Below are 24109 nucleotides of genomic sequence, written 5' to 3' on the forward strand. Positions count from 1 at the left end.
TATACTGTATATTAAGACAATATACTGTATAAAGAAAACATAACAGGTAAGTCTCATTATGAATCTGTTATCAGTATATACCACAGGACTAAAACAGCTTTTATGGTCCCACCCTCCATTAATGCTGTGAGAATTAGAAAATAGGTTAAATTAAGCTAAACCCATATAAAACTTGAAAGTGATCTAGAGACACTTAAAAGATGAACAGTAAAATAATCTTCATAAGGATAATACCAGAGCAGATGGCAAACCAATAACAAGTTTAATTGTAATGGCAAGAGCAGGGATCTGTCAGCTTTATCCTGAATTCAACCTAATAGTCAAAGATATAAATTAAAAATCAAAGTTGGGGAATAAGAAAAAGAAACAAATTCATGGAGTCTTATATACTAAAAGTGCCAACATAGCATTTGCCCAATAATTTGAGGCCATTTTTAAATGTTTATTAGCATTTGATATTCTGCTTAAGTAGCAGAAAGACTTAACATGTTCTTTTCATCTGTATTTACAAACGAAGACACATCCAACATACCGGAACCTGAGCAAATCTTCAATGGAGATCAAGCAGAAAAATTAACATCTATGGAAGTGAGCCTTGAAGACGTATGCAGGCAGCTAGAAAAATTAAAAACTGATAAATCCCCTGGTCCGGACGGAATCCATCCAAGGGTTCTGAAGGCACTAAAGGAGGAGATAGCGGAACTACTGCAGCAAATTTACAATCTATCCCTGAAAACAGGCGTGATCCCGGAGGATTGGAAGATAGCTAACGGTTACGCCCATCTTTAAAAAGGGATCAAGAGGTGACCTGGGAAACTACAGACCGGTGAGTCTGACCTCGGTTCCGGGGAACATGGTGGAAGCACTATAAAAGACAACATTGATGAACATTTTGAAAGAAACAAACTTCTGATAACCAGCCAGCATGGTTTCTGCAAGGGGAAATCATGTCTAACAAGCTTATTGCACTTCTTCGAAGGAATTAACAAACGGATGGACAGAGGAGAGACCCCATAGACATCATATATCTAGATTTCCAAAAAACCTTTGACAAGGTACCCCATGAACACCTACTTCGGAAACTGAAGAACCATGGGGTGGAAGGAGACGTACATAGATGGAACAGAAACTGGTTGGTGGGTAGGAAACAGGGTAGGAGTGAAGGGCCACAACTCGGACTGGAGGAGGGTCACGAGTGGTGTCCCACAGGGCTCGGTGCTCGGGACACTGCTATTTAATATATTTATAACTGCTATTTAATATATTTATAAATGATCTAGAAACAGGGACGAAGTATGAGATAATAAAATTCGTGGATGACACCAAACTATTTAGTGGAGCTCGGACTAAAGAGGACTGTGAAGAATTGCAAAGAGACTTGAACAAACTAGGGGAATGGGCGACGAGATGGCAGATGAAGTTCAACGTTGAGAAATGTAAAGTACTACATGTGGGAAGCAGAAACCCGAGGTACAGCTATACGATGGGAGGGATGTTATTGAAGGAGAGTACCCAAGAAAGGGACTTGGGGGTAATGGTGGACATGACAATGAAGCCAATGGTACAGTGCGCAGCGGCCGCTAAGAGAGCAAATGGAAGGGTATTACTACCAGAACGAAAGAAGTTATCCTGCCGTTGTATCGGGCGATGGTGCGTCCGCATCTGGAGTATTGCATCCAATATTGGTCGCCGTACCTTAAGAAGAATATGGTGTTACGCGAGAGGGTTCAGAGGAGAGCGACATGTCTGATAAAAGGTATGGAAAACCTTTCATACGCTGAGAGATTGGAGAAACTGGGACTCTTTTCCCTGGAGAAGAGGAGACTTAGAGGGGATATGATGGAGATTTACAAGATCATGAAAGGCATAGAGAGAGTGGACAGGGACAGATTCTTCAAACTTTCAAAAAATAAAAGAGCAAGAGGGCATTCGGAAAAGTTGAAAGGGGACAGATTCAAAACGAATGCTAGGAGGTTCTTCTTTACCCAACGTGCGGTGGACACCAGGAATGCATTTCCAGAGGGCGTAATAGGGCAAAGTATGGTACTGGGGTTCAAGAAAAGATTGGACAATTTCATGCTGGAAGAGGGGATAGAGGGCTATAGATAGAGGACCTGTTGGGCCGCCGCATGAGCGGATTGCTGGGCACGATGGACCTCAGATCTGACCCAGCGGAGGCATTGCTTATGTTCTATGTACAATCAAGAATTAAAATAGAGAGAAGAAATACCAACCAAATAATAGGACAGGACTTCCACATGCAAACAAAAAACATTCAAGATAAGATTGAAAGGGGAAAAACCACTGAAGAACATCATCCAGCATGTCCAGTTGATATGTTTGAAGTATTTGAACATCTGAATCATATCTCCCCTGTCCCTTCTTTCCTCTAGGGTATACATATTCAGGGCTTCCAGTCTCTCCTCATATGTCTTCTGGCACAGACCTCCTACCCAAAATATCTGGCCCATTTAAAAAAGAAAGACTGTCAATTTTACATCTCCTCTCAGAGAGTTCCATCTGTTCCATCTTGTTTTCTAAGATCGTCATACACTTGTTAGCTATTTCCATCTGCCGATTCATATTCAGCAGTTCTGCTTTCACTTCGGTGATGTTGTTTGCATTGTCTTGAAGCATCTGCTCTGTGCACCTCAGTTCAGACATTATTTCTTTTTTGTCTAGTACTTCCGTTAGATCTCCCGGAAGAGGATATGAGAGGGATGGGAGGGAGGGATTAAATTCTATCATTTATTATTAATGATGTATATGATGGAAATTCAAGTGATGTATTCAATTTCAAATGTCATTTATTGATATACTTGTTGTAAGTTGCAAAAATGAATAAAGATTTACAAAAAATAAAAAAATAAAAGCCTCCCCCCCCCCCCGAAGAAAAAGGCAGGAGGGATGCCCACTCCCTCCTACCATCAGCCCCGGCTCCCTGACAAAAAAACAAACAAAACCAAAACGACAGAAGGGATGCCCATTCCCTCCTGCCAGCAAAAAACCCGGCAGGAGAGGTGCCCACTCTGTCCTGCCACTGAAAGTGGACCCCCTCCCCACTTTCCGTACTTAAAAAAGTTGGGAGCAGGAGGGGTGCTCAGTCCCTCCTGCTTCGTAGGCCTCCTGGACGTGACTGGGAGGGGATGCACGAGAAGGGGCCTAAGGCCCTGATTGGCTCAGGCGCCTTGGGCTCCTCCCTTGGAAGGGACCTGAGGCACCTGAGCCAATCAGGGACTTCCTTAGGCTACTCCCTAAGGAAGTCCCTGATTGACTAAGGCCCCTCAGCAAATTAGGGCCTTATGCCCCTCCCTGTGCATTACATGATGAATCGGGGTGGGACTTAAGGCCCAGTCGCGTCCAGGAGGCGTATGGAGCAAGGGGCTGAGCACCCCTCTTGCTCCCAACTTTTTAAGGTACGGGGAAGGGGACAGGGTCGGGGAGTGAGGGTCCACGTCCAGTGGCAAGAGGGAGTGGGCATCCCTCCTGCCTTTTTCTTGGGGGGGGGGAGGGGCTTTTTCATTAAAAAAAAAAAATTGGCCAGATATTTTGCATGTGTAATACATGCAAAATGTCAGTGCCATTAAAAAAAAAACTAGGCAAACCTGTTGGTAACATAGTTACCGACAGGTCTGCAGCAGTCGGGCTTAGTGGTAAAATCTGATGCAAAATAGCCAGGCAATTATTAGTGAATCAATCGCTTGGCTATTTTGCATAGGTTTTGCTCATTTGCATGGGTGGATTAGATCGTTAAGTAGGCGATGGGCCATTTAGTGAATCGGGTCGGGGAACAGGAATGATCGTAAAACTGGTTTTGCGACCATCCTTAGAGGATCGGTAAGTTTAGTGAATCTAGGCCATAGAATATTATCTGAGGGGAAGGAAAGGGAATTGGGACTTGTATACCACCTTTTTGTAGCTTTGATATTCAAAGCTGACATTCAAAGTGGTGGGCACTGGAGGATTAAGTGACTTGCCCAGGGTCACAGGGAGCAGCAGGGTTCAGGTTCAAACTCCTAACATGACCAAAGCTGACATTAATTTAAAACATCATCAGTGATGCTACAGAGGGTAGGCCTCGGTGGGGAAGGCCGCGAAACAGCTCGTTCAGAGTGCTGCCACTGTTTTTGATTCTTCGAAGGTAGGCAAGGCAGTTGGTGGTGTTCCGGTGCATAAAGGGCTGGGAGGGAGGGATAGGTATAACATGGTAAGTGTCAAGGGTAGATACCGTGTTTCCCCCAAAATAAGACATTCCCCGAAAATAAACCCTAGTGCGTTTTTTGAAGCACAAATTAATATAAGACCCTGTCTTAGTTTCGGGGATATATGGTAGTACACCTCAAGGCCCTATGGATCAACATGTAAGGCCAGTAAAGAAAAAATATCTGTGAGTATTCTCTGTCCTAATGAAGCCTCATGGAGTTCAGGTGATAAGATCCAAGCCTAGTGGAGTTACAAGCAAAGCTTTAGGATTACCTTTTCTAAATGGAACAGGAATGGAGCCTTCAGTTCAAGTGTAGCGGTGGAGTCTAGCAGAGCCAGAGGTGCTCCCTTTTCTCAAATGTTGTCTCCACTAGCAGTTTAGTTGAAAGTGCCTGTTTAGTGTGACCTGGTTTGTCATCCTGAATGATATTTGATTTATGATGATTTGGACTAAAGCCTCACCTCCTTAAAGGGGACTTTAACTCAATTTTGTGATTTGTCTAAAGAAACGGTTCGGAAATTGCAGAAGTGGGATGAAGTGTTAGCATAATTAGAAACACAATTGGAAAAGACGAAGAAATGGGTGTTTTCAGGGCAAGTAGTGGGAGCTGCCATTATTAAAGTTCAGCATTGCATTACCAAACTTGAATAGATGGAGAACATAATTAGAGTAAGGAATTTTAGATTGTTAAACTTTCCCATAACCTGCTTCTTGTCCCTCTCTTGAGCTTCTTTAGAAATATTTGCAGGAGATTTAATGGTATCTCCCAGGCTGACTCTTTATTTGTTATGAACCTTTATTATTGGAAGAGGAGTAGGGAAGGGGGGCAAATAACATCAATGGATAGTTTGAAACTGTATGCCTTTTTGGAGATTTCTCTGGACAATTTATCAATTTGTTAGTCACATCAAACTATATGGTTAAACTCCAAGATTCAAATTGGCAGATTTAAGGTCATCTGGAAGCATTGGATGATAGTAGGTATACAGATTTTAGATGATGTTATTTCAAATGGTAAACTGCTTGACTTTTCACAGTTGCAACATAAATATGGTCTCAATAAATCACAAAGTTTTAGATGGTTGCAACTGTTAAAAACACAATTATTTGTGGATGCATTTCTCTGAATATTGATTTTTTTTTTTTTTCTGTTGTAAGAACTAAATTTTTCTGTTTCTACTTGTCTTTGTTTTAAGACTTTATGCATGTAACCATTTTGTAAACCATTTTGATATAAAACGGTATATAAATTTTTAAAATAAAATAAATAAATTTGGAAAAAAAAAAAAAAAAAAAAGATGGTTGCAACTGAAGCAGGCCATTCAGGCAGGGTTCCCTGAATGGAAGAATCTTAGTACGCAATATAGTTTAGAATTTTTATGCTTTCAAGTGGACTTCTTGGGACACCAGGCCGCACAGTGGTATAAATTGTTAAATGGATTTATAAATAAAAAACCTAAAACTGGACATTTTGAGCATTGAGATCAAGCATCATATTACTGCATCTCAATGGCCACGAATTTGGTCTTGGAGAATGAGATGTACAGTGTCCGCATCTATGAGACAAACTTGGTTTTTCCTTTTATATAGAGCATTTTGGACTCCAGTTAGATTACAGAAGTTAAATAGCTCCAAGTCTAATAGATGCTGGCATTGTAATCTTGAGATTGGGACATTAGATCATTTGTTATATTATTGTCCCTTTATTTTGATCTTCTGGAAATCAATCTGGACCCAAATAAATTGTTTATTAGAGAACCCTATGGCTTTGTCATATGACACAATCCTATTTGGGATGTCAATGAGAACAAAGAGCCAAATTTCATCAAACAATAATAAGCTTTTATTGATTATGACAGGAGTCGCCATACAACATATCACACATAATTGGAAAAATTGAAGCAGGCTTAATTACAGTTTTTGGTGGAACTCATTGTGTCACATCTATAAGATGGAGAGAACAATAGCCATACAAAAAAGGAATTATAAAAAATGTAAAAAGATATGGGGGCCATTGACAAATTATTGTAATGAATAGATACCATTTTTCCATTATAAGTACAAAGGGATGGGAGGGGGTAATTCTGAATCTTATTAAATGTTTAGATCAGTAAAAAATATTTCATAGGTTATATTTAATTACATATGTTATGGAAGGGTTGGGAGGGAAAGGGTTAAACTTTATGTATTATTGTTAAATATGACAGAAATTGATACACTTGTTGTAAGATGTAAAATGAATAAAGATTTATAAAAAAAAAATTGTTAGTCACATTTCACTCTGAAGCTAAAACAGTTTCCATTTTAAACTTGTTTTATAGCAGTCAAATGACTATCATTTTTCCAAATGTGTCTAGATCTACAGAATTATATAGTAAAACAGTCCTTGGACTAAAACCATGTGTATTGTTCTTTAAAATGTCTGGTTTCACATGGGTGAAATTGCAGTATCTTTGTTAGAAAATGTTGTGAGTGATAATGAGAATTCTCTAGTTAATTTGTTCTTTAAGTTTGGTCTCCTGGGATAGTTTAAGAAGGTCATAAATCTGAGGTACTTTTCACTATTTTTGGATCTGGTCCCTTTTGTTTTGTAATACTGTATATTATTTTGTCATATCTCATTCTATAATGTGACCTAGTTGCTGAACATTTCATGAATTCCTTTTTATCCTTTTGATTTTGCATTTTCTTGTTTTATGCATTTATATGTAATGTACAAAGGAAATTAATTTAAAAAGTGAATACCGTATAGAAAACAGGCTCTGGAACAAGAGGTCAATAGATGAAAGGTAAATATTTATTTACAGAACAGATACTAGATAGAAATGGTGGAGATGAGTACGGTATCTGAATTTAGGAAAGCATTGGGACAAGTAGAGATGATCTCTCTGAAGGAGAGGAAGGAATTGTGTAGAGTTGAATAGTAACAATAGATGGGCAGACTAGTTAGCCATATTGTCATTTTCTGCTGTCATGTTCTTTGTGTCTATGATTTCATACTGTATTTTATCCTCTCCTAAGTTTAATAAGGTTTCTTCTTATTTATCAGGCTGCCCTGCTGAACTCTTTTCCCACTATCTTTGATGAACTGTTGCAGATGTTCACGGTGCAGGAAGTAGCAGAGTTTGTACGGGGAACACTAGGAAGCATGCCCAGTACTGTTCACATTGGCCAGTCAATGGATGTAGTAAAGCTGCAGTCTATAGCACGCACCGTGGACAGCCACTTGTTTTCCTTCCCAGGTACAAAGATATTGAAAGACTGGAAAAACAAAGCATAATAATGGCAGCTTGAAGGGAAGAAGCATTCCATGAGGAGAGAGGAAAAAAAGACAAATATGTATCACTAATAAACTAATGTCTATAAAGTCGGGGCTCAAATTTTCCTTAAGTAATTTTGCAGATAGTGATATACAGAGATTTGTATATGTTTTTAAGTTTAGAGATACTTAATTCTGGTCTAAATGTAAATTGCAAATTGATTTCTTGAAGAGAGAAGAAAAGGCTAAAATTGTTTCTAACTGCACATAATTGTCTATGACACAAAGGCGAACAACCCAAATTAAAAATCTGTTTCCTGGATAGTGGCAGCCTCTTCAAAGAGCATTCCCACTTACAGTATTGTAGTGTTACTGACGGCATCTTTCCATTGTAATGTCTTCGATGGTGTTTGAGCTGTGCCATTTAAGGGCCCCTTTTACAAAGTCATAGTAGCAACTGCCCCTAGGGATTTAATGGGTGTCAGAGTGTTTGCGGCTCTGTAAAAGGTGGAGGTAAATTCAAGCATGAATAGAATTGTGTTCCATACAATGGAAACGATTTTTCATATATTAGCTGCAGTTTTGTGACCTCTCTCTATATAAGGAATTGATATCTTCTACACTTTTGTGAAATTACATGTATGCCTCCTTTTATCAAGCCGCATTAGGGTATTTTATCATCGACCACTGCGGTAAAATCTCCAGTGCTCATAGAATTCCTATGAGCGTTGGAGCTTTTACCACCGCAACTTGAAATAAAAAAATCCTAGCGCATCTTGATAAAAGGGGGCCTTAGTTTTTAACTACTTATGCATGCAGATGCTGAAACATGCAGTGATCACAATTTTTTCTTATTTTTATGAATAACCTATCAGTTAAACCACCATTTTGAAAAGTTCACCCTTCTGACTAGCCCAGGGGTAGGCAATTCTGGTCCTTGAGAGCCGGAGCCAAGTCAGGTTTTCAGGATATCCACAATGAATATGTATGAGATGGTTTTCCATGCACTGCCTCCTTGAGATGCAAATCTATCTCATGCATATTTTTTGTGGATATCCTGAAAACCTGACCTAGCTCTGGCTCTCGAGGACCAGAATTGCCTACCCCTGGACTAGCCAAACTTAACCACCAAAATGTAGAAATAAAAAATTGGTATTTGTGGCTAAATCAGCACTGAAAATATATGCTAGTCAATTGGCTGGCTGCTTATATTCCTCAAACTAAGCAAATTAATTGCAGGCCTATGTTTAACCAACTAATTTTAGAAAAAATTTAAGTCGCATAATATGCTAGTTAGGTTTGGCTGAAATATGCTAAAATAATAGCTTGCAATTTTTGCTTTTCAATAACTCTAAATATAGGGGTCATGGCCCATAGAATGAAATAAATAACAAAAAAAGTTCTTTTTTAAATAATTCTTTATTGATTTTCCATACTTCAAAAATGCAATACATGAATATATAACACATAAAACATCAGTTTAAGCACATCCACTTACAATTATATATATAACCACTCATTTTCTCCCCCTTCCACTCAATGATTATATAATAAAATAAAAAAAGTTCTGTGTATGTGGCAAATATAGCTTAACAGATACCTGAAATATTTTTTTTAACATCCGAAGAAGACTTCTACTGTTAATAATAACTGTAAAAGAAGAGACCCCCCCCCCACCCCCTGTACTCTGGAGCCCTACCTGGCAAAAGTGTTTAGGTACATACAATCAAGGATTATTCAGATCCACTGAAAATTTTCAAATCCTGAAGAGAATCATTTTTTGTTCTGATAAGCTAACATTTGGGGAAGGTAATGACTAGCCAAAGAAAGCAACTCAATTGTCAGCAGCATTATAATCATTGTTCCCATTTATTTTAAACTAGTGTTTAAGCCCGTTAGATTAAAGGGTGCTAGAATATATGTGCAGACTTAATAGTTAAAACAATTTACTAAAAACTTACCATGAGAACTTTTATATCCATTGTATCGTTGATTTATTATAAGTTTTTCTATTTTTCCTATTTGTTGTTGCATGTAGTGGGCTTAAGAATTTTTTAGATTTCCCATTTGTCCAGCAGGTCTGTTTGCCATTGGGATATATAGGTGCAATTTAAAAACCCTAAGTGACTGATTACTAATAACTGGAAAGACCATAGTAGGCTCAATTTTAAATTTTGGTGGAATTCAGTTTGCCACATATACAGAATGGAAAGATCAATAGCGGTGCAAAATGGAAATTATAAAAACTTCATTAAAATTTGGGACCCATTAATGTCCTTTTGTCATGATTGATGCCATTTTCCTAATATTTCTATATTTAATATGTAAGATAAGGGTGGGGTGGGGGAGGGTTTCTATTATATGAAAAATAAAAATTACTAAAAGGATTTCAGGATGGGAGAGGGAGGGTTATATTTACAACTATAAGTTATAATGATAAGATGTACAAGTGGTTAAATCTATGTTATTGTGTTTGCAATTTTTGTACACTTGATGAAAGTTTTAAAATGAATAAAGAATTATAAAAAAAAATAAAAAATAAAAACCCTAAGTGACTGAAAAATATATTATTTTTTTAAAAATTATTCTTAAGCATTGTAAATGACAGTATTTTATTGTAAAATGCTCTCCACTTCCTAACTAAGCATACAAACAATCTAAATTAGCTAAAACCTCCGTCAACTGAATATAATACTCATACTTCCCAGTCAACATAGGAAACCCTGTGTAACTCAAGGGTGTAAAGGAATGCTTGGTGTTCAGATGCTTCTCTGTTTGGTGGTTCTATTATATTGTGCATTGCAGGCATGTAGTTTAAAAGTGTGCATGTGTAGTTAAGGGTTTTATTAATAGTATGAAGATAATTTTTTTTAATTTATTTATTTTTTATGTTGTATATCTATAAAATGTTCTTATAGACAATATTCCTTGTAAAGATTCTGTTTGAGTTGGGTAATAGTTTTCCTTGGTTAGGGCCATCTACAATTGTCATCAGACTATCTGAAAAACTTCTAACTCTAGTAAAAGCTACATATAAATGGCCATGGCTGAATACTGGTTCTTGTAAGTAAATGCCCACTTTAGGTGAATAAAATGATGGTGAGGGTAAATTTGATCTGTCCGATTGCTAGCTTCCTAAGGATCAAATAGACCAGAATAGTTAGGGTTCCTCTTACGAAGGTGCGTTAGGGCCTTAACGCGCGGAATAGCGCGCACTAAAATGGCACGTGCGCTAGCCGCTACTACTTCCTCTTGAGCAGGCGGTAGTTTTTTGGCTCACACGCGCTGTAGCGTGCGCTAATCCGGTGCGTGCGCTAAAAATGAGACCTTAGTTATCGCAGTTAATATGATAAATCTGTCTATTTCCCATTACATTTGCCTCCATTAATCATAGGGCAGCTCAGTCAACTGTGGCATTATGTGATGATAAATTATTAACAAACCTCAGAAAAAGTTGCTATAGAACATGAAGATTTCTTTGTTTGAAGTACAGAGGCTACAGTAAGAGCTATGAAATATTTAGGGTCAGATATTCCTTTCCCTGGGTCAGCCATGGCTGTGGAGGCTGCAGAGATAACATTCAAACTTTGTAGCAAAAAATCATTGGGTGGTGATGCTAGACTTTCATGGTTCTGGTAAGAGCCCTGGTACATGGCCTCCAGGCAAGGACTATCATTTCAGTGACTCAGCTGAGTGAGCTGGAAAGGGATGTACAATGCAGAAAACCATGAAGAAATGCTCATGAACCCAGATCCCCAGCCCTTGTTCTATCTGAAGCCCAACAAGAGCAGTAGGAAATTGACAGACCAAAAAACAATCCTATTGTGAGATTCAGAGAGCTCTGAGATTCTGTTTGTTGTGCAATATTCTATTATTCACTTCATTCCTCTCCATAGAATCCCGGCGAATCTTACTCCCTGTGGTACTTCATCATATACACCTACATCTGAGACAACAAAAGGAGTTGCTTATCTGCTCTGGGATCCTCAGCAGCATCTTCTCCATCATCAAAATTAGCTCCTTGGTAAGATTTATTTACATTTCTTCATCTGTGCCCTTTCTGTAGTTTTAATGATTGTTCTACAGCTCTAATCCAAATAACTGCATTTTTGAAATAACAACAAAAAAAACTAGTAGGAAAAGCTCTCAGAATGACAAGATAGAATTACCTCACTCCTATTTGCCTGCCTGCCTTCCCCAACCTAATCTTCCAGTCAACCCCTCCATGAAAACAGTGTTCAAGCTCATCCCTTTCCTGGCCAATTTTCCAAGGCTCAGGTCTCCCATGACTAGAATTAGCTTCCATTCCCTTACCCAAGGACTAGTAGAAGTCTTCAGGGAAGAAACAATGTCCATTCTCTCCTGCCCCTCCAGCTGCAGCATTCATGATGATGCTAGATCAGCTGCGGTTCCCTCCATTCCAGTGGCTGCTCTGCACATACTTTGGAAGCAAATAGTAGCTTGGAATGGAGCTTCTTCAGTCTCTGCCCGGAGAATGCTGTGGATTCCTCAGTGGTCGAGTGTTTCTTTTCCTAAGACTACGCTGAGCCAACTTCCTTTCTAGGGTTTGCTCTTGTTTGGCCAGGATTTGAGTTGACCTGATGGACGAGGTGTTCGAGATGGTTGAATTGCTTCCCTACCGGCGCTCTCACCAGTACACCGGGCACTCGGCAACAGGACAACGCCTTGGAGTTTCACCAGACATCAGTTTTCAACCAACCGTCCACCTGCCCCTCCCCAGAAAAAGTTCTGGCCCCAGGCATATGGCACCTCGCCCTCGGATCGAGGGGCGACTTTCGGCCTACCTATCAGAGTGGCATTGGCTGACTTTGGACGAGTGGGTCCTTGAATAATTGTGCTGAACCAATTTTCTTCAATAGATATGAGGGGTTTTTGATGACAAACTGTCCTTCCCAAATGATCCCTCAAAATAGAAGGTCTTTAGTCTAGTCTTGAATGACTGTTTGGTTACTTCTTATCTAATGTCCGGTGGTAGATGATTGCATAATTGGGGGGTCAATGAAATGAAAAGCTTTATTTCTAGTAAATTCTCGTTTGGCACTCTTTGCTGATGAGAGTACTTCCATCCTGCATTCATCTTAATGTTCTCCTGGGAGTGTAAATATTCAGGTTGTTGGTGATACAGGACCTGATGAACCAGAGTTAGCGTTTTAAATTGGATCCTATAGTAAATAGGCAACCAATTAAATTTTATGAATAAAGGTGTGACCCTGTCAAATTTTCTCTTAAATCTCAGCATTTTAATATGCTGTTCTACAGGAAAGAGGATTATCAAGGTAAGAACCTAATCCTTCCATAAACAGTTCCAGTGTGTATGCTATGTATATTCATTATGGGTATCCTGAGAAACAAATTTTTGTGGGGAGAACAGAATTAGGACCAGGTTAAAAACCTCTGTTGTCTGTGATCCAAATGCAATTTCTGGGATTCTTGCACTGTTACTCTTGTTACTTTCTAATTGTGTTTTCCTTGGCTCTCTCTAGGAGGCAGATGTAATAGAGGAAGTAGAAATGATGGTAGAAAGCCTCCTAGATGTACTTCTGCAAACCTTGCTTACCATCATGAGTAAATCGCAGTCCCAGGAGGCGGTAAGAGGGCAGCGGTGCCCACAATGCACAGCCGAGATCACTGTTAGTAACTAACAATCTGGTTTTATTAGTTTTCTAATCCTTACACCCTCTCCCCATACCGTACCCATCTCTTCCACACAGAACATAATCTCTTCCATGTCTCAACTGAGAATCCATTTCTTTCCTTTCATTATATTACTAAGTTGTATTCAACTTTTGCATTAGTATTTTCTCTATACTGTAATGAGTAAATGTATAATTTTGCTTTCTATAGTATCTTAAAAAAGAACTGATTAAAAATAGGCTTGCTTTTCTGAAATAGGTTCTGAAAATTGTAAGGCTGTTTATTGCTGTTCTGCATGCTGTTTTAGATTTTTTTTTTTTATTTGTAATTTTTCAGTTTGTATTTTCTATATCTTATCTTTCCATTCTTTAAATTTTTAAAGCTGCATTTTGATTAGCATATAGAATTGTGCAATTAAATGTAATGTGGGGGGGGGGGGGGTTTAAATCATCACTACAGCTCCTTTTGACTCTAGGCAATGGGAGGGTTAAGTGACTTGCCCAAAGTCACAAGGAGCTGCATTGGGAACAAAAATAAGTACGTAACATTTAAAAACAGTTATGGAAAACCTGCCAAACTGCAGAACTCCATTATCTGAATAATCTGAATAGCAGCTGTACTAGTCTTGAAACTACTGAATATTTTTGATGTACTTACTAGGACTTCATTTATTAACCAACATTAATTGAATTGAACACACAATATTTAATGCAAATTCTAATATTCTCAATTGTCACTGTTAACTAACTAAGGACATACCTCATTAATAGGTTTCAATTTGCCTTTTCCAAGTTTACCTCATTTAGGAGTCCTTCTATTAAGCTTCTGTAAGTACTAACATGTGCTTACTGCGGGTTAAAATGCACTAATGTGGGGCAGGCTCAGCCATCCTGCAGTAATTTTTGCACATGTGCTCGCTACTCATGTGCTTAAAAAAAAAATTTATTTTTTAGCGCTGGGGGCATGTTTAAGGGCTGAGCGGATGTGACTATACTATTCGGTTTGTGCATGGGCTTTGTCACAGACTAAATAATTAGTGCATAAGCCTCTTCCCCTTCAAAATAGGGACCAGATTCTCAAAATCCTAATGCTGGTGCTAGGAACAATTAGTGCCAAAACTGAACGTGTGTTACTGTGTGCAGCATGCACAGAGAACCTCCAGTGCGCTTGCTAATCTGTATGCTGAAGATCAGTGCAAATTGTATTTAAATGCATTGAAATGGATTCAGAGCAGGTGATTATATATTCACTCTAATGCTCAGAAGGCAGCACAGAAACTAATGCTAGCCTTAACGCCAAAAACATGCCACCAAGTTGGGGATCACCACTAGAAATTTTCAATGTCCCCTATATTCTTAATAGTACTTTTATAAAAGTCCTCTTAGGGCTTCAGATTTGCCATTAGGTGCCAAGACATTTCTGTGGCCACCATTCATCTTTGGCTTATGGCCTCCTCACTAGCCCCATCTCAATTTTTTATCATGTTTTAATAGTGCTCAGTGCTGTATCAAAATTTTTATATATATATATACGTTATTTCTTGGATAAAACTTTCAATAGTTCAATAACTTATCTTTTCTGTTAGTGAATGTCGGGAAGGGACCTGTCATTCGACATGTTTCGCCCTCAGGCTGTTTCAAGAACAGTCCCCCCTTTTCCAATTTAATCGCGCCATCCCAATCTGCATGAAAATTCTAAAGAAAAGTTGGGGATGGCATTCAGGTTTTAAGGAGTGAATTTCTTCTGCATTTTTCACATTAAATTGCCAGGTTTTGGATCCTTTTCCTTTCTTAAAGGGAAAAAAAGCCTATGCAGCCTATGTGCTTATAGTGCGAAAAATAAAACATGTCCACGAGTCCAAGCAAAGCCAGGGTTGAGGGTGGGCATTGATATCTTTTTTTCCTGCACTTTGGTATGAGCCTCTTAGGGGATTTAAACTGCTTATATTTCATGGTTTCATGGTACAGATGAAGGATGCTAATGCACTCTTGCAGTTTCTATTTTGTCTGACTCATGCACACAGGACTTTCACGGTAAATGCAGCTCTTGTGCGCATGCGTCAGACATGTTCCTCCCCCTTGCTTTTGCTTTACTAGCACACATAAAATTTGAATCCCATATACTTTGGGCATTGGGGGGGGAGGGGGGCTAGTTGTCAATGCTGTTCTTCAACCATGGATGTGTGTTCTTGCTTCTAGTACTGGAGTTTTTGCATGAGGCCCTAGATGTCAGTAAGTGCTCACAAGCTAATGGGAAAATTAGTGCATGGCCATTAATGCAGAAATATTTAGATCAGCCAGTACCTGGCAACACTAAAAGTAACTTTTAGTGTGCGGGAAAGACCTGTGCTAGGGATAACGAGCAGGCCAACTTTTAATTCTGCTTAGTAAAAGGTCCCCTTATTATATTTATGCTTATATTTGGCTATTTTATAATTGTTATACTGTTAACAAAATTATAAGCTTTATGTTAAAATGTACCTGCTGTACACCACTTTGAGTGAAAATCTTTATAAAGGCAGTTTATAAAGCCTAATAAATTCCATCATGGATCACTAACTGAGACCTTTTGGAGAACTTAAGTGGTTAAAAGAATATTTCTGCATCTCAAAATTCTGGTCCTGGAGATTAAGATTAACAAAGTCAGCATCTATGAGTCAAACATGGTTATTTTTATTACATAGAGTGTTATGGACCCCGACGCGCTTGCAAAAGATAGATAATACTAGATCTAATAGATGTTGGCATTGTAAAATAGAAGTAGGGACATTGGATCATTTAATTTTTTTTTGTCCCTGTATAAAAGGTTTTTGGAATTTAATTTGGCCCCAAATAAATATATTACTAGAAAATCACGTAGGACTCTCATATGATACCATATTATTCGGTACTGCAATGAGAACACAGAGTCCAATATCAGCAAATAATAATAAATTACTTTTAATATTGACAGGAGTTGCCATGCAGCAAATCACACAAAATTGGAAAGATTTTACCAAACTAAATTATACATTCTGGTGGAACTCGGTATGTCACATTTACAAAATGGAGAAAATTTTGGCTTTACAACAAGGAAATATTAAAAATTTTAAGAAAATATGGGATCCATTGACTAATTATTCTAGAGATCAGATATCTTAACACATTAATAATAGTAATATAGGGTTAGGGTGGGAAATATAGATATTAATATGAAAGAAAAATGGAAAAACAACTAATAGGGGAAAGGGATGAATATCTATGATATGAATTTGTACATACATATATATTTTATTATACATTTTATAATATGTGATTCATGTATTGAAAGAATGAAAATTCTATAAATAAAAAGTTAAAAAAAAAAGAATATTCTTTTTATCACCATGAGCTAAGGTGCTGATGATTAACAAAAAAAAATTGATTCAACAAGCCTATTTTCTCTTCTTGATCCAATAAAACACTCAAATTTGGTGGTTGTACAGTACATTGAGAGTTGTATATAATAATAATAATAATAATAACTTTATTTTTCTATACCGCCATAGTCAGGCGACTTCTAGGCGGTTTACATTGCAAGAAGGCTGGACATTCAGCGAATAACAAGAGGTCTCAATACAATACAATAGGTCAACATATAATACAGTACAATGAGTCTATGTACAATACAGTACAATGTAATGCAACAAGTCTAGATACAATATTATACACCTTTTGTTAAACTAATAGATTTTGACAAGTGCCACGTCCACTTCTGGGTTGTCAGTCAATCATAATCAAGGATCTGCCCAAGCCACACCCCAACCTGCCGAGCCCCTTTTGATGACATCACTGTCCCACCCAAGCCCCTGGATGGAGAATTGGGCAGGTGCCTGCATAGCTAACTAAGCATTTAGGATTACATAACTAGCAGCTCAATATTGCCTATTTAGCTATGCGAGTGCAAGCACCGACTGTCAGCTGGACCCATACAGTGTCCAATTAGCAGCTAGAGATATTTATCTTCCTTCCCTCTACCACCCTGTATACAAGGTCTGAACTTCCTCCCAGCCCCCACTAACATGACTCAACCCTACTTCCCAACTGCGAGTGCTCCTTCTCCCAGCCCCCTTCAGTAGGAGACACCCTTCTCACTGCAACCCCTTCCCAGAGAACAGATGCTCTCCTAGCACACCCCTCACCTATCTACCCTTATCCTTTCCCCCCTCATTTGACTATGGTGAGTCCTCCCAGTACTGACATCCTTTCTGCTGAGGACTCCACCTCTGCCTTCCTAACTAAGATCTCTCTGATCTTCCTTTCCTTCTCTGACCTCGCCCATAGTTCCATCTTACTCTCCATGTTACCATGGTCCCACTTCATCAGCTGTCTGCCCCATTTGGAACTTCTTTGGTTTCAGTTTGACCCACAGGGTGCTCAGTTTATTTACAAGCTACCTTTGTGGAACTGTTTTTAAATATTTTACTAAATTCAATACAACTAGCCTTCTCTCATAATCCAATTCTCTGATTACTCAGACAAGGAATTAATAAGATTCACCTGACAGGACCTACCTCTAATGCAATCATGTTGCACTGGTTCCTGCAATCTATTGGATTCCAGAAATTGTACTTTGTTGTAGTTGTGTCCTTTCATTTACTCACCACAGAGGTCAGACTAACCAGCTTCCTCCATACTTCCACTTTTATAGAGAAGGGACCACGTTCTCCCTTCTCTAGTCTTCCAATATCACTTTCCTTGAAAGGGTCAGATAGTGAAGCCACCAAACTTCCTTAAGTACCCTGAGATGTGTCCCATCCCGGCCCCATTGCTTTATCTATTTTTAGTTTAGCTAGCTCCTGAGCATAGAATTTTGAAAATCTGTTAAGGTCTACCTTACTTTTCATTCTACTTGTGAAATGCTGCTTATAGAATTACCTGTGCATAAAAGTATGCATGATGGAAATAACGAAAGAAAAAACTGCAGAAGCGATCCTTTATTGAAGTGAAGACAATTAGATACTCCCAATCCTGGTTCTCATATGTGTAGACACAGGACCCAGCACAGTCTGTTTTGGAAAAAACACTCCTTCCTCGGGTCCTGTGTCTACACATATGAGAACCAGGATTGGGAGTATCTAATTGTCTTCACTTCAATAAAGGATCCTGTGCTTTGTGTACATCGCTTCTGCTGTTTTTTCTTTTGTTGTTCTTTGGCTGACCTTCAACTGTAGACTCGTTGGATTGCTCTTGTTTTTTTGGTGGAAATAACATACATATTATCAACTCAGGTAGACATGTTTGGGGATGGAGTGCTGGGGATTCACAGTATGTGTACATTCATATTTACGAATATGTGTGCATATATTTACATCAACTCCTAACCTGTTGTACGAGTGTATGCGACTTCATTATAGTCACAATTTCTACAGCTTGTCAGGGGCAGTTTCAAAAGACATGTAGGCACCTTATTGCTTTTATAAAGTAGGGTTCAAATAGGCACCTGCTTCACCTTTCGACCTATATGACCTGTTTCAAAATTATACATGCATGACTCGTCTTTCATACGCACAGGACCATTTCAAACCCTCAATTTAGCCTCCCAAGACTTTATTTTGCATATAACTCCTCTTGCTAAATATGTTCATTATAATTTTTAACAGGGTGAATACGTATCCTGCCTTCTGTCTCTGCTGCGTCAGATGTCAGATACCCACTTTCAGCACCTGTTGGAAAACTTCCAGAGCAAGGAGGAATTGAAGGTAGGGAGATGCTTTCAGGGGAGGATAGTTTCTGTACGCAACTACCTGACCAGATTTTTTTTCCATTGACAAGCAGGATTGAGTCAGGGACAGAACAGCTCTCCTGTACCTCAAACTTCGTGTAAAATTCTGAGCATTTGTGGTCCTTCCCGAGCTTAGTGATTTCCTCAGCTTGGTAGCCCAATGTTTCTAGGAGTAAATAAGCTGAGATTATTTTACTGGCTATAATATGGTTTATGGTGTGCACCCAGTACATACTGAAAGCCACATTACTGTATTTACATAGTGCTCAGCTGCTTTATGATCATTTGCATGTTTTGCATCTCATTACTATGTAACTTGTTAAAGGGCAAATAGCACAGGTTTGTGCCATAGTGCAGCTAGATAACTACCCCTTTCATTAGATAACTATTCTTTTCTATAAATAAATAGTATCTGTACTGGTTCTTGTTTTATGTAAAGTAATTTAAAAACATCTTCCTTCAGTTAGTTTTCTCCCCGATCTAAATAGAAACCATAATTGTACAAGAAGGAACTGAATGCAGTTAGTTATTTTGTAAACGCCTGCCCTGGTTTGGAAATCTATATGAGATAAAGTAGTTACACCTAACCAGCATGAAAGCATTTTTGTGTGTGGAGACTTGTAGAATAGGAGTTTCATAATCTAGAGCAGGGAAGCAGTTACATTCCCTGTAAGTGGGAAAAAAGAACTTTATTTGATAGGAGTTTTTATTCTTTTCTACCTTTAGCATGTTTTCTGTTACTTCAGTGCAGAAGTCTGTACCTTAGGTGCATCTATAGTTACAAACTGAAGAAGGATGTCAATCACATCTTTCAGCTCCTCCCCTCATCCAGTGGAGTTTAGTGCCTTCTTCAGTTTTTCCTTCTATAAGCGAATTGAGAAGGTGTGTTTTACTGCTGTACCTGGAAAGGACCAATGATTCTCAGTTCTCCGACCATCTGTTTGTCCTGACCAATCAGTCACAATGAGGCAGACCAGTTGGGTAAAGAAGAACTTCCTAGCATTCGTTTTGAAGGGGACAGATTCAAAACGAATGCTAGGAAGTTCTTCTTTACCCAATGTGTGGTGGACACCTGGAATGCACTTCCAGAGAGCATAATAGGGCAGAGTACAGTACTGGGGTTCAAGAAAGGATTGGACAATTTCCTGCTGAACAAGGGGATAGAGGGGTATAGATAGAGGATTACTGCACAGGTCCTGGACCTGTTGGGCCGCCATGTGAGCGGACTGCTGGGCACGATGGACCTCAGGTCTGACCCAGCAGAGGCATTGCTTATGTTCTTACATGCTTTTACATTGTACCTTTGTATCCACCAATCATTAGATGTGTAAATGAGGGAGTTACTATGATGTCATGTGCATAGTAGCATAATAAAAGGGACTCGTAGTTAGCCATTGGCAGCGCCTCCATCCCAATTCATAGACTGTGTGTGTGTGTTTGCTGTGTTCAATCCCTACACAAAACTGCATTCAACTCAGAATATATTGGAGGTATTTGAGATGATTGATGCTAGTAATGATTTTCCTCTGTGGTTATTAGGAGTTTCTATTGAAGATTTTTTGTGCCTTTCGGAACTTGATGAAATTGAGTGTCTTCCCCCGGGATTGGATGGTGATGAGGCTGCTTACAAGCAAGTAAGTGTATGTAAATTATTATTAGGTGTTAATTCACTTACATAAATTACAGATGACGACAGTAAATAAGGGCTTTCCTTTTGTCCAATGCCAGTTACAAGAAGAAAGGCTTCAGCCAGGTCTAACCTAAATTTGCCAACTGTGTCTGAAGGCCAGATTCTCTAAGCTCAGACACCACGGTAAAAAAATACCATGGTAGGAGCAATTTTTGTTTTTCTGGCGATTCTCAGCACAATAGCTTGAAAATTATATGCATGCTCTATGTGTGGAATATTGCCAGTAAAGGGAGGGAAGGAGCTGTGCTCAGAAGAAAAATCACTAGCATAACTTCTGCCTGACTGCCTGTCAAAAAATAAAAAGCAGCCCCTGCTCTCTCTGCCTAAACAGGGAGAGTAGGGGTTGCTTTTTTTAAATGGGTGCAACTGTTGTATGTGTACAGCACACACACAAGAACTGTGCCTATTTTAAAAAAGCCTGCAGCAAGAGGAAGTGGGCATCTCTTCTGTTGATCTTCCATATGGGGTGGGGGCATTAGCGAGAGGTAGTAATGGCGGTGAGGGGCACTAGTCCACCAGGGTTTTTTTAGACTCCATGTAAGAGGAATCAGGGAGGGGGGTTGTAACTAGTTTTTATTTTTAATTTTTGTATAGTTAAGAAAACAGAGTACAAAGCAAAAACAGACCTTAAACCCATTACACAAATGGGAAAGGCCAAAGCTAATCATAGAATCGTACATATAATAGTCCCAGTTGTACCCCCCTCTCCCCCCCAAAAAAAGATAAACACAACCCCTCCCTTTCTTAGCTTAGTTTCAAGTTTATTTATTATTTGATTAATCGCCTATTCCAAATTCTAAGCGATGTACAAATTGGTAAAATACATTATCTAAAATATACATAAAATAGACCTACATAATTAACAAGGGGATAAGTTACAAAAAACAACAACTAATTAAGTTAAGACATGAATACAATAGGGAAGGTAGGATAGAAATACAATCTTGGAAAGGAAAGAGTCAACAATTAAAGGTTAAACACAACAGGAATGGAAAGACAAATAAATAGGTAAGATAAAAGTAAACAAAAGAGCAATTAACGAAAGAGCAAATTAACATTTCAATTAAGTAGTGAACGCATCTTTAAAAAGAAAGCTCTTAAGTTGGCTCTTAAATTTTTCCAAATTCTTCTCCTCTCTTAAATATAGCGGGAGTGAATTCCAAGTGTGAGGTGCCGTAACAGTAAAAATAAATTGCCTACGAGTATTGATAATTTTAAGAGAGGGGACGACCAACAAGAGTTGGACGTTTGATCTCAGAAATTTGGGAGAATTATAAGGTATCAATGCTTTATAAATAAAAGGTTAGAGTTACAAAGAACAAAAGAGGCAAAAAGAAAACCATACAGAATCAAACTGCTTTTTCTTCCCAATCCAGATGAGTCCCAAATTTTGCAAAACAAAACAGAGAGTCCATACTTAAAAGTTGTAAGCTTGGACATCAAGCATATGTAGTCCAATTTCACTAGAACTTTGTCCAGGGATGGTACTGCAGCCTTCTTCCAATATCTAGCCACAACCACTTTGGTTGCCACAAAAAAGGAAATAGCAAACTTATGGGCCACCCGGGGAATACTGTCACTTAATGTTTGCAGTATTGTTGTCCAAATTATAAAATATAAAATGAATAAATTAAAAAAAAAAAAAAAAGAAGTGAGCCATTGAGAGTAGTAATGGCCTCATGATGTTCATCAAGGCATGTTTCTGATTCCATCAGCCGGTTACCTAAGTCTGATATTTCGCCCCTCAGATCGCTGGCCAATGTAGTTAATTTGGCACAAACTGCTTTGAAGTCACTTTGTATTTTTTCTAATAGTGACCAGAAAATTGCCATCGAACCATCCATTGGCAGTACCTGTGCCTCCAAGTCTGCATCCAGGTTGCTCCAAAGGCAATTGCTCCGCCGCCATTTTAGGTTTTACTGAAGCCTGCACCAACACAGAGTGATTAGCAAATGTAACCAGGTTCAGACGTCCTGGTTCGCCTTTTTTCATCTCCGGAGGTAGCAAAGCTTAAGAATTTCCACCAGGCTCACTAGTCAAGCTGAAATTTTGCCGAAAACACCCGTTATTTAGCACTCTCCAGACCAGTAGAGGTTAACTTTACGAATGGGTATATATCTAATCATGACCAGCAGGTGGAGACTGAAAACAAAACTTTGGGACAGTATATCCTAGCCCCTCCTCTCTATTTCCCTCAGTCTTCTTTCAGTCTCCAGCAGGTGTTGAGTGATCTGTACCCATCTCCCTTGGTAGGGCTGTTGGAATTTGTTTAGGGGGTTTATTGTCCCTGTTTTTAGCCGGACGGAGCTTGGGCGGACTCTGTTTGGGGGTTCGTCCGACCTCGGGGGTGTCAAACCCGGCGGGTCACGAGCGGGGTCCCTCCCCCCACTTCCTCCACCTCCCCACATTTTTTTAGAGGAGCCTCAGCAGTAAGCCTTGCCCCCTAAATCAAGCAAGGCATATTGCTTCGAGAGCCTGTGGAGTCTGTTCTGTAAAAAAAAAAAAAAAAAAAAAATCCTGAGGTAGTGCTGGTCTGGAGGGTTGTATCCCTTTAAGAAAACTGTATTTTACTGTATTTTTTCAACTAACCGGCACTTTTTTGCAGCTAGGTCGCGTATGGAGCAATGAGCACTTCTAAAGGGAAAAAGTGCTCATTGTGCTCCAGACGCGAGGCACTCGCGGCCGGCCTGTGCAAGCGGTGTTCAGGCCGGTGCGGTGGAGGAGCTCCGTCGGCAGCGGCTGCAGGCGCCCAGAGCTCCCCGCCGATGGTGCCTCGCGAGTCGGCAGGGAACGGTGGGGAAGCCCGGTCTTCTCCGTCCGCCCACGGAGGGATTCCCCAAACCACCGACGGTCGGGTTTTAGAGGATTCCCTCTCAGCTGATTTTTTAACAGCTGATGCCGGCTTGCCTGCTTTAGCGGCTGAGACTATTCAGGTTTCTCAGCCGCTTCAGGCTATGGAGGGAGCTTTTTTGGCGGGAAAACCGCCATCTTCTCTGTCTGGCCCCTCCATTTTGTCTTCCACCTCAGGTGACCTTCCCCCTGTTTTGACTATGCAGGGGCAAGGTTCTGCTGGGTCCCCTGCTGTGGCAGGGAGTCCCTTGGGACCCTCGGGGGGGTTTTCTCCTGAATTTTTCTTTTCTTTATGCAGAGCCTATTTTCAGGCGGCTGGGGGTCCGGGTTGCGCCCAGGGGGTTTCGGGGGGTGGGTTTTCCTCCGCGCTCCCTGCGGCTTTGCCTCTTTCGTCTGGCGTGACGTCCCCTCCGCCGCCTCCCTTGTCCAAGCGTCCGCGGGTGTCGTGGGACGAGAATTTGTGGTCGGAGGAACGGGTCGGTCTGGAGGAGGACCTGGACCCTTCTGAGGAGTTCCAGGACTCTCTGGAGGGGACGGAAGCTGGCGGCGGGTTGTCGGATTTCCCGTTCTCCAGTGACGAGGCGTCCGTGGTGCGCCTTTTTCAGAAAGATGAGCTGCCTGACCTTATTCAGCAGGTTTCTTCGGTTTTGCGTTTTGAGGACGCGCCGCCGGAGACTCCGCGTGTGGGGGACCCCCTGTTACGGGGGAT

The 24109-nt window shown here is 39.8% G+C and overlaps 1 protein-coding gene across 3 annotated transcripts in view; it reads left to right on the forward strand.

Moving 5' to 3' along the window:
• DOCK3 (dedicator of cytokinesis 3) overlaps positions 1-24109 on the forward strand; it is a 694894-nt gene that overhangs the window by 362832 nt on the left and 307953 nt on the right. For all 3 annotated transcript variants that reach the window (XM_033926008.1, XM_033926006.1, XM_033926007.1), the window contains exons 24-28: positions 7254-7446; positions 11360-11487; positions 12968-13114; positions 18739-18837; positions 20400-20494. In XM_033926008.1, the coding sequence (XP_033781899.1) occupies positions 7254-7446; positions 11360-11487; positions 12968-13114; positions 18739-18837; positions 20400-20494 (662 nt within the window). The remainder of the gene's footprint in view (positions 1-7253; positions 7447-11359; positions 11488-12967; positions 13115-18738; positions 18838-20399; positions 20495-24109) is intronic.

The sequence above is a fragment of the Geotrypetes seraphini genome, chromosome 17 (genome assembly GCF_902459505.1).
Source record: "Geotrypetes seraphini chromosome 17, aGeoSer1.1, whole genome shotgun sequence".
NCBI classification, from domain to species: Eukaryota; Metazoa; Chordata; class Amphibia; order Gymnophiona; family Dermophiidae; genus Geotrypetes; species Geotrypetes seraphini.